Raw genomic sequence first — 12,239 nt, forward strand, 5'->3', positions numbered from 1 at the left:
ACAATAGTGTTCTCATTTATTTATTTTTCTGAAACACATACATTCATTCATTTATGTTACATAATCCATTCTGAGAGGTGCCACTCCCACAGAGGTATATTTCCTTTAGTAATTGCATATGGGAACTATTAAATGTATTTTTACTGGGATGACACAGTAGGGGAAAAGATATGGGAAAGTGCTTTTTAGTAAACAAATGTACACATAGATTAATGTAAATGAATTATGGACACTTGACTAAATTAGGTTTTAATTTAATTTATTTCAAAGTTAGTATATTTGTGCTGCATTTGTCTCAGTACAATTATATGTACATAATGCTTTGCACCTATCACATCTCATGTCAACATATATTTGAGTGCCTACAATTTATCACCCTGCCATTTATATTTACTACTGAGCTACCACTGTCTTGAATTATAGTCTTTCTTGAGCTCTAAATTCTCATAAAGTGTATGAACATATTTTCTCATGTCAATAACAGACAATAAATATTTGTTTAATGAAATCAAAATAACAAATTTCATACTGAGGTTTACAATACAAAACAATTTCGGGCTACTTAAACATAAGAAACAACTGTGGAATTTTTTCTAGGGAGAAAAACAGTATTCCATTCATTCAATGTTAAAATTTAGAACAGAATAAAGTATCTTTAATTAATAAACAGAAGATGTACTTTCATTCTCCTATTTATAGTTGGTAAAGGGAGAGAATCTCTCAAAGCCGGAAAAAAAGTTGGAAAATTTACAAGCAATAAATGAAGATAAAAGAATATGAAAAGAGAAAGTGGTAAAGACATAAGTGCAGACACATGCAATGATGTAATCAAAGACTGATAGAATTTCATGGTGATACCAGTTACAGAGAGAATGTGTCATTGAACTCTTCAGTCCACAGACACAATGTTCCACCTCAGAGTGGCTTCCAGATTTGTAGGAGAATCACAGTTGTGCTACAGTCATTCAGATGTGCACAAAACGGTAGGTGAACTGTAGGAGGAAGCAAAGCACTGTCTGGAAGACTAAGGGAAGACTTTACAGAAATGATACTTGGCTGTCTTGTCAAAGGTGGGGGAATTCCGGCAGGTAAAAAAATGGTGGGTAAAGGATTTTCCTGGCTGGGACATAACATGCATTACAGTGGAGGGTAAAGACAGCAAAGTATAAAGGATTGACAGTTGAACACTATTTCAAAATACTTATTCTGTGCCTGCATTAATGCAAGTAGACCCATTACAATCACTGAGGAAGGAGCTCAGGTAATAGCATTCTTTTTAAAGTTCATTTGGAAATTCTATGACTGGAGTCACTGTGACAGGTGACTGGAAATCACTGAACGTTTCACAGTGAGGAAATGGCATAAGTAGATCCCTTTTTAGGATGATAACTGGTCTGTAGGGTGAGGGTATGCCTGTCAAGAGTCTATATAACACATGTAACACAAATGCATCCACAGAAAAAGATGTACACAGAAATACTAAAAAGCGGCTAATTTTAAACTCTTTGAGGCTACTTGGAATACTTGAGTTAAACTTTTGTTGACTGTTATAGCTAAAAATTATAAATATGTATATAACCTATTATATTTGCCACATAGGTTTAATGAATCCAAGCCAAGGGCTCTACCTGAAGCATGTTTCAATACTTATTTTAAATAGCCTATGAAAACCCACTATTTAGACACCTCATAGCTAATTATTTTTGAAAGTTGAAGAATTATTGGTTTAAAAACCAGCTATGGTAATATTATTATGCCAATATTTTATCACATGAAATCGCTTTACTTGTGCTTTAGGGGTCACAGCAGTATTTGCTAAGAATATTCTTATGTTATTATTCCCTTGGTAAACTGCAAGTATTTACCAATAGAAAGGAATGGAGAATTGAAAACACATTAAGAACTCAGAAATTTCAGCAAATTTTTTCTATATTGTTTTCAATGTAGAAAATTTTCAAGTTACTTTAATTTTCTAATTAACAACTAGTAATCTGCATGAGGTAATGTATTTTATTTGTAAAGATAATGATATGTCCAATTTTAGGGAAATTTAGAAAAAAAAGTTTATCCTATTAGCTTTGTTGAGTTATTAAAAAAAGTATGTATACTCATACATGCCTAAAACTGGTATAACTAACTTTATCTAGAAAGAAAACACCGGTTTCAACTGAATTTCACCAATGGTATGAACTTGGTTCTTCCCATTGTATTATATGTATGGATAGTATATATATAAATATATCTTCCTTTCTTTTTTACAAATACATCTCCAGTGATTTACCTCAGAAAAGAACTATCTGTCTTCTAAAGTAATATTTTCAGTTCAAACAAGAATGTGAATTTTGTGCTTTCTGGTTATTGTTAATTGGTTGTAATATTTTAAGACACCATCTAGTATTTCCTGAAGCATCTCTAATAAAGCTGGATCAAAGGCACCCAAAATTTTTCAACCTGAGATTCATCTATTACACCTGACAGGAAAAGGACACCATCCTTAAGTCTTTGAGGAGTGGAGAAAGGGAATTATATCCCTCTCTTTCCCTCCCTATCTCCCTCTTTCCATCCCTTCCTTCTTTGATTTGAGAAGAGGTTAAAAAGAAGCTCAGATCACAAGAAGAATTTGGAAGGAAAGATATCATTGTACCACATTAAATGTGAAGAAATTGAAAACTTCCGCATGCCACAGATGGTAAAGAGTCAGATCACAGATATGGTTTCTAGTCACAATACTTTGTTAGAGGACAACTCCCTCCTATAAAAGTTACCAAAAAGTCCCTACAAAAGCTGCAATACTGTTGGCATAACAGTAAAACTCTACTCATTACTAATTTCCTTATAGATTTGGGTTTCCAATATAAGAAATCCCTTCAACATAGAACTGTTTTGTCTAGTCTGAAAAATGGTAATCTGTTTAGTGTTTTTTTTTTAACTCTTTGTCTCTATATTTTTGTCATTAAAAACTCTTAGAAATCAGGTTATGAATTTCCTCCTTACAGAAACATATATATATGTGTGTGTATATATATATATATATACACACACACACACTCTAGTAGACAAAATTTTGCATACCATTTTAAAGGTTCACTTTTGGAAGTACAGTCAAGGAGAAAAAGGGAGCTATCTAGAAGTAACATATAATAGTAGCTTTTTATTATTACATGTGAAGATTTTCTTTCTCTAAAGTAGAAGATTTGTTATATGTAAAAGTTAAAAATCCTCAACTAATTGGTATGAAATAGTATGGGTAAGACATAGCTTACTTCAATAATCAGTTTTAGTACTTTTTCAACCTTATAAACTCTTTAAACTTTTAAAGAAAATATGGGGGACAGAAAAACACTTTAAAAACTCTAATTATGCTTAATACAGGAAAATAATTAGGATCTCACAATCTTCCTCTTAAATTTACACGGTATGATATGTTATAAATGTAAGGCTTTCAGAAGAATATTATAAAAACTCGAGACGTCATAATCCTGACCAAAACGAAAGACATACCACAACACTTAATTCTTTGAAAAATAATTGACATTCACTTTTTATGAAAGAGAAGTGGTTTCACCATCCCTGCCAATATCTTGGGTAACTGTGCAGCAATAACTTCAGACATCATTTCTGGAAATTCAACACTCAGCGCCCGGGACTGGATAAATGTATTCAGGCAGTACAGGTGAAGTTGTTTGACAAGCTGTTGTTTTAACAAATGGGTAGGAAAAACATAAGAAAAACAATAAACTTAGGTGCTCATCAAATATAACATTTTTCTAACAATAGAAATAGTTTTCAAAATGTTTTCTTCTTATACAAATGAAAGTAATTCCTACTTACGATGAAATATTATAATATGGAAAGATTTAAAATAATAGAAGTCATTTATAATCCCACAGGATAACCAGGGTATACATTTTGGTATGTTTTCAAGTTCTTTTCCTTTTTATTCATCTATCTATACATACTTAAATACACATAGAGTATTATATATATAAGTATATATACTTTTTCAAAATGCAATGATTTCATAAATCCTACTTATTAATATTTTGACTCTTCCTATGTCAATAATTCTACATAATCAATTATATTCTAATATTTTGATCAAAGTAATTAATGTATTATATTATATCATATCACATATTGTGTTATTATAATTATATATTATATATTATAAATATTATATATTATATAATATATAATGTATATATTATATTCTATATTATTATATGATATATAATGTATTATAATATTTTGATCAAAGTAATTAATGTATATAATTTTAAAAGTCAATTAGTAATGTGAGATTCTTAACAGAGGCAGGCACTTGGTCCAACAGTTAAGACACTGCTTGAGATGCCTACATCCCATTTCTAAGTGCCTGGGCTCAAGTCACAGATACACTGCCAATTCCACTTGCCAGCTAGTGCAGATACTGAGAGGCAGCAGGTGAGGGGAGTAAGTGATTGGGTCCCCACTAACCACCTGGATTGAGTGTGAGACTGGATTGAGTTCCAGGCGCCCAGCTTCAGTCTGGCACAGTTCCAGCCACTGTGGGCATTTGAGGGGGCAGGGGGTGGTGAAACAGCAAATGGGGGTCATTATCTCTCTCTCTCTGCCTCACAAATTAAAAAAAAATTTTTTTTGACATGCTGAGTTAGACAGTGAGAGAGAGAGAGAGACAGAGAGAGAGTTATAGACAGTGAGAGAGAGACAGAGAGAAAGGTCTTCCTTCTGTTGGTTCACTCGCCTAATGGCCACCATGACTGGCACTGCGCCAATCCAAAGCCAGGAGCCAGGTGCTTCCTCCCAGTCTCCCATGCAGGTGCAGGACCCAAGGACCTGGGCCATCCTCCACTGCCCTCCCGGGCCACAGCAGAGAGCTGGACTGGAAGAGGAGCAACTGGGACCAGTATCTGGTGCCCCAACCGGGACTAGAACCTGGGGTGCCGGCACTGCAGGCAGAGGATTAGCCAAGTGAGCCACGGCACCAGCCTTAAAAAATATTTTAAACAAAACAACAGCAGTAACAACAACAAAATCCAGTAGGTTTTTTTTTTTATATATTTTTCCTATTCTTATTTCAGCTCCCCACACTCCTTTCAACAGGTTTAGACGTGTCTTTTGATATGTATCTATTTCTAATAAAGTTTCTACTATTAAAAATGAGTATTTTGGTATCCTATATGACAAATATTTCTCCTCAAATACATATATTTTCTCTTCTCCCCTTTCTTTACATAGTTATATTTCAGTTGGCTAAATAGATGCCTAGCATTTAGATTACAAAGAGCTTTCTTGTTTCCTGTTGGATTACACTTTCTTTCTTATATGACCTGTTTTTAAATATTTATTTATTTGTCAAAGTGGAAGTTCTCTCCTACCTTCAGAGAAAGGTACCTCCTTCTTTGATGGCCCATTCTTTCCACTGGAATCTCACTCGCAGAGATCTTTCATTTAGGTCTTTTTTCTTTCTTTTTTTTTTTGCCAGAGTGTCTTGGTTTTCCATGCCTATAATACTCTCATGGGCTCTTCAGCCAGATCCAAATGCCTTAAGGGCTAATTCTGAGGCCAGAGTGCTGTTTAGGACATCTGACCTTCTATGAGTCTGCTGTGTATCCTGCTTCCCATGTTGGATCGTTCTCTTCCTTTTTAATTCTATCAGTATTAGCAGACACTAGACTTGTTTATGTGATCCCTTTGACTCTTAGACCTAGTCGGTGAACTCAAAAGACTTCCATAGCCTTGGCAACTCATGACAAGAGCCTAGGGTGATTACTGACGCCATAAACAAGTGTGTCAAAAACAGGAGTCACTGTGCACTTACTCCTCATGTAGGATCTCTGTCCTTAATGTGTTGTGCAATGTGAATTAATGCTATAACTAGTACTCAAACAGTATTTTACACTTTGTGTTTCTGTGTGGGTGCAAACTGTTGAAATCTTTACTTAATATATACTAAATTGATCTCCTGTATATAAAGAGAATTGAAAATGAATCTTGATGTGAATAGAATGGGAGAGGGAGCAGGAGAGGGAGCAGGGAGGGTTGCAGGTGGGAGGGAAGTTATGGTGGTGGGGGAAAGCCATTGTAATCCATAAGCTATACTTTGGAAAATTATATTTACTAAATACAAGCGAAAAAAAAGATTTATTTATTTGAACTATATATATATATATATATATAGAGAGAGAGAGAGAGAGAGAGAGAGATCTAGACAGAGATAGATATACATAGTTATCAAGAGAGAGCAAGCAAGAGGGAGAGGGGGAGAGAGAAAAAGAGAAAGAACACACTTCCATCTGCTGGTTCACTCCCCATATGGCTGTTAACAGCCAGGAATAGGCCAGGCTGTATTAGGAGCCAGGAACTCCATCCTGGTCTCCCATGTGGGTGGCAAGGGCCCAAGCATTTGGGCCTGCTCCAACTGCCTTTCCAGGCTGATCAGCAGGGAGCTGGATCAGAACTGGAATGCCAGAACTCTAACCTGTTTCACAAGCAGTGGTTCAATCTACTGTCACAACACTGGTCCTATATATGACATGTTACTATATTGCAAGAGCAAATCATCTGTATTCTCATTTGTACTGTTTTCTCTATACTGCTCACAAAGCCATAGTCAAGTTATGTGACAAAATTTGTTTTGTTTTTTTTTTTTTTTTATATTTATCTATTTGAAAAGTGAAGTGACAGAGACAAGGAGATATAGAAAGAAAAAGAGTTCTTCCACCTGCTGATTCACTCCCCAAACTGCTGTAATGGCTAGGGTTGGGCCAGGCTGAAGCTAGGAGCCAGGAACCGCATTAGAGTCTCCTATATGGATTACAGGGGCCCAAGTACTTGGCCCACTTCTGCTGCTTTTCCAGGTGCATTATCAGGGAGTTCGATGGGAAGTGGAGTAGCCAGGACTCCGACCTGGCATTATAGTTAGACAATTCATATCCTCCAATTCCAGCAACTTTTCTTTTTATGATTTCTTACATGCTTTCCTTGATTCTATTTTTTTATTAAAATTATATTTATTTATTTGAGAAAGAGACAGAGAGAGAAACAGAATGAATGAACAAGGCACTCCCATCCACTGGTTCACTCCCAAATACCCACAGTGGCTCAAGCTGGGCTAGTGTAAAAGCTGGGAGCTGGTAACACAATCCTAGCCTCCCTCATGGATGGCAGGGACCCAACTGCTAGAGACATCACTGCTACTTTGTAGAGTCACATTAGACAGAAGATGGGATTGGTAATGGAGCTCAGACTCAAACTCGGGCACTGTGATATGGGAGAGAGGCATCCCAACCAACAGCTTAACTGCTATGCTAAATACTTGCCCACAGATTTTCTTATGTTTTATTCTGGAAATCCTGATTAACTGGGGGATAGAATCTCCTGTAGTTTTCCCATTAATGTGCCACCTCTTCTCTCTAGTTTTCCATGTATTAGTCTTTTGGGCTCTTTTCTAATGTTTTCTTTATATTTCATCCCTTTTATGGATGTTTTAATTTCTGCTCTTTTGTATTTAATAATATAAACGTATTATGTTGTCAAATGTTCATTTTAAAATGTTTTTTAATTTCATGGACAAAATATCACTCTCATTTCATGGACACTAACGTTCTTATGTGTCTGTGGAGCTTAGATGTTCTGCTATCTACATGAGAGCTTTTTCCTTCAAATTACCTTTTTTTCTTTCATTTTAGAGTAAACAGCTAAGAATCTTGGCTGTTGGTTCATTTTCAGGCAGCCGGTCTCAGAACTGGACCTGGTGAGTACATAGCTGTTTTACACATTGCCTGTCTTTTTTATGTGTTTTCCGAACATAGTAACAATAAAAACTTGCATGCAATGTCTTGACTAACCACATATATCTTATTTTATTAATTGGGCTCTGGTGTTGGTCATTTCTAGTTTATTTTTTCCTCCCTCTGCCTTGATGAATACCCTTGTGCGTAAGGAGTGTATACTGAATTTCTGCCTAATCAATTATTTTTTTCAGATAAATTCTAAAAAATGAAAACTTAAAACCATACAGATTTTAACTTTTTCAGATTGCCTATCAGCAATGTTATTTACAACTCCATCTAAGATGATATGAGAGTCTTATTTTCCACACCCATACTTTTGCTTGTTCTGTAAATACTCAAATAACATCTTTTTAAAAAATTTTAGGCAAAAAATACTTCAAAACATATTTGGGAAAATCTATCATAATTCCTATCAGTTATTAAATACTCTCAAATTGTATATACCAATAAAAGGATATTTGAGTGATCTATAGTAAAGTTTTAAAAGCACAATATAAATCCTTAGTAGTGTGACACAAATACTTTTTTAAAAACACAAATAGAATCTGAAGAAATCATATAAAGTAGAATTTAGATTTAATATTTAAGAAGTTATAGAAATTCAGAAAATAATCTTCGAGTTTCTGTAACATAAAATACTTACGTCATGCAAGTTATCAAGAAGTTTTGTGAGCTGATAGAAACGCTGTGAGCTGGAAACAACTCCTTTTTGCCTCAAACCAATTGCCTTGATGAGCTCTCTAATGTAGCTTGATCTCATCTCTTCAAACTGGCTTTGACTTCTTAGTCCTTCCAAAGGAACTATACGAAGATAATTGCAAGTATAGTCAGGTTAAAAAAAGAGGACACTAGGTCATTTATACACTCCAAGCCATTGTCTATATTCCCACTAAACTCAGATCTTTTTGCTTTTTACTTATTAAACTTCTTATTCAGTGAAGTATTAAGCCTTTTTACTGTAATATAAATTTAAAATGTTATCTTAAAAACTAAAAAAAAAAAAAAGAAAGGGAAAAGGAAGGAGATTGAGGAGTGGGAAGGAGGAGGAGGAGAATATCATTATGTTCTTAGACTTGTATCCACAAATCATATTGACTCTTAAAAATTAATTAAAATTAAAAAATGAAAAAGATGACACTAACAATTTTTAGAATATAAATTACCAAGCTCGCTAATAATTTATTTTGACTTGCAACTCTTAAAAATCTCTTAAAAAAAACACCTTAAACAGGAAAGAGATAGTGCCATTGATAGCATCCAGAAATAGGAACTTTGTGTTCACTGGAAGCATAGGGTAAGAACAACTCTAGGTAGATTCCAGAACATACCTGTTTACCTGTTTTAGACTTGTATCAATGGGTTAGCTATGTAACTTAGTTAGCATCTGACATTATTTTACAACTGTATCTCAAATACTTGGCTTGATTCAGTTTACAGCTACATGTATTTTTTTAAAATAAGTATTTAAATTTCCTTCTAAGTTTTTGGTTTTTGTTTTCATATAAGTCTCAAGTATTTCTCACTAACATTATTCCTGGATAACTTTTCTTGTTCTAATTTTAGCATTGTTTCATTAAGTTTTCCAATGCCTTCTACTGACATGGAAGAAAGCTATTAATTCACATTTTTCTTATACCCAGCCATTTTATACTCTGTTTTTAATTCTAGCACTTTTTGGTTGATTGTCTTTTGTTTTGCTGGTATATAACAATACTATAGTCAAATAATATTTTAATTTTTACCATTTCCAATGGTTGTAGTATTCATTTCTGCTTCTCGATTCATTGCATTGTCTGGAGTTACAGAACAATATTAAATAATAACACTATGGACAAATATCCTTATTAATGGAAATGGCATGTTTCCCATAGTGGCAATTTAGATAGTTACCTCTGAGATCATTAATTCCTACATTCAGATCTTAGGCTAAACTTACAACTAGTCTTTGTTTACACTATATTGTCAATTTCATCAAGGCGTTTCCTCTACATCTTTTAGATCCTTCTGTTGCCAATTATTTGAGATGCCTTGGTTCTCTTCCCAGCAACTTTATTACCAGACATTTCAGGTTCCTTGCTTCATTTGTGTTTGGTTGTGATTATGCTACAAACATTATACTGTACTTAATGCATCTAACTTTTTGTGCAGCCATACCTAGAATGCTGAAAAAAAATTATATAACCTCTTGGATTCATGCTACTATACATTCACGGTCAACATTTCTACAGAGATGTGCATACAGTTTAAAGTCAACTATACATGCCCAGCAAAGAGAATAAAAGTAACCCTTTTTAAAGCCCTATTTATCCCCTGCACCTCAATCAGATCTTGGCAGCTCCCTCACCCCTAAACATGAGTGTAAAATTATTTATTCTTAGTAATCCCTTTACTAAGATTTTAGTGTAGTTTTGGAGAGAACGATAGAAATATATGTTAACTTTGCCTATTTCTGAGATCTGTGTTTTTTTTTAATTTTTAAAGGTTTATATATTTATTTATTTATTTGAAAGGAAGAGAGAGAGACAGACAGAGAGAGCGAGAGAGAGGTATCTGCTATCTGCTGGTTCAATCCCCAAATGGCTGCCAATGGCCCAGCCTGGGCCAGGCTGGAGCCAAGAGCCAGGAGCCCCATTTAGGTCTCATGTAGGTGGCAGGGGCCCAAGGTCATCGTTCACTATTTTTCCCAGATGCACTATCAGGGAGCTGTATCAGAAGTGGAGCAGCTGGGACTCAAATCAGCACTCATATGGGATGCCTGCTTTCCAGTTTGCAGCTTAACCCACTGTGCCACAACACCACGCCCATTTGTTTGATTTTTTTAATAGCAAATTAGAGGCTTAACTTTGTAACTATCAAATCATTAGATTTTCCTCTGCCAATTTTCCCATTGCATTTGAGATCTGAAAATAATTTTTATTTTTCCAGTTTGTTTTTGTAATGATTGAGTGTTTACATTTAACTTAATTATCTGGTATCTATTTAAAAATGTAATTGGAACTAAATATCCAAATTGATTTTCCTCCAAATGTAGAGTGATTTTTCTCACCAATACTTATTTGTTGCATACTCATTGTTTGGTTCTGTTTCTTTACAGTGCTTAAGTTTTAATGCATACTTCTTGGACTTAACAATTCAGTTAATCTATTCTCTTCCCACGCTACAATAATTGTAGCTTTCTCTCCCTGTCTCTCCCTTTCTATATACTCTGCCTTTCAAATAAATAAATAAATCTTTAGTAAATTATTATACTTTTCTAGTTACCCCATTATTTTTCTAATGCTTATCTATTTATTTATCTCAATTTGAAGATGAATTTTCATTAGCTTTGCCAAGTTTCTCTACCTCACTCCCCAGCCAAAAATCTCACTAGGATTTTGATTACAATTTGTGAAAAACATAGGAATTATTCCCCAAATGTTTCTGTTTCTCCCTTTTCTTGATGAAACAAGTACCCAAGAAGCCATAGGTATGTCACATCTTCTGCTTACTGCTGACTTAGTGATTGTGGAAGCCTGCATCAAGATACAGCCTCCAGTTGCTTGGGTCCCTGAGTGATGGCAATGGACCCAGCCTTCCTACTGATCTGCACTGGACACATGGTGAGTTAGTTGGTTCCCAAGCATAATAGCCTATCTATAAACACAGAATTATGTTAATAATAATAAAAACTAGTTTGAGAAATCTAGGATTATGTGACATTACTGTTGTAAGAGTCATAACCATCAAGCAAAGAAAAGCAAATGTATTTCAGTTGACTCTCTTGGCCAGTCCCATATCAACACCCTTTGTGCATTATATACAGTTGTTTTTTTTTTTTTGACAGGCAGAGTGGACAGTGAGAGAGAGAGAGAGACAGAGAGAAAGGTCTTCCTTTGCCATTGGTTCACCCTCCAATGGCTGCCGCGGCCGGCACACGGTGCTGATCCGAAGGCAGGAGCCAGTATTTATCCTGGTCTTCCATGGGGTGCAGGGCCCAAGCACTTGGGCCATCCTCCACTGCACTCCCTGGCCACAGCAGAGAGCTGGCCTGGAAGAGGGGCGCCCCGACTGGGACTAGAACCTGTGGTGCTGGCGCCTCAGGTGGAGGATTAGCCTAGTGAGCCGCGGTGCCGGCTGCATTATATACAGTTTTATCGAATTAGATTTAAAGACTCCTGGTCAAAATAGGGTTCTCAAAGACCGGAGAAAAGGCTCCAAATCCTAAGATCCTACACTGGTCCCTGCCTTTTCAAAGAAACTCTGCATGAGGAAACTTTCCATTTGAAGAGGTTCTTTCCTTCTGACTGAAGCCCCCAGTCACTTGATATTTGTGTCATGGGAAAGAAGTCCCTGCAAAGATGCAGCTGAGAACGACATTTGGCTTTCTTCAACCCAAGGTATTAGCTGCATGTGGTTTCCTTGCAAATCAGTATGAGTCAAGGGAGCATCAGTTCTTTCAATTTA

The 12,239-nt window shown here is 35.4% G+C and overlaps 1 protein-coding gene across 2 annotated transcripts in view; it reads right to left on the reverse strand.

Annotated features, from left to right (window-relative positions):
* Positions 1-3,462: 3,462 nt before the first annotated feature.
* PGR (progesterone receptor) overlaps positions 3,463-12,239 on the reverse strand; it is a 71,852-nt gene continuing 63,075 nt past the window's right edge. The window contains 2 exon segments of one of the 2 annotated variants that reach the window (NM_001082267.1): positions 3,463-3,691; positions 8,440-8,597. In NM_001082267.1, the coding sequence (NP_001075736.1) occupies positions 3,536-3,691; positions 8,440-8,597 (314 nt within the window). In that variant the 3' untranslated portion in view covers positions 3,463-3,535. 2 annotated transcript variants of the gene reach the window in all.

The sequence above is a fragment of the Oryctolagus cuniculus genome, chromosome 1, assembly GCF_051225735.1.
Source record: "Oryctolagus cuniculus isolate XC-2025 breed Fujian yellow rabbit chromosome 1, ASM5122573v1, whole genome shotgun sequence".
Lineage (NCBI taxonomy): Eukaryota > Metazoa > Chordata > Mammalia > Lagomorpha > Leporidae > Oryctolagus > Oryctolagus cuniculus.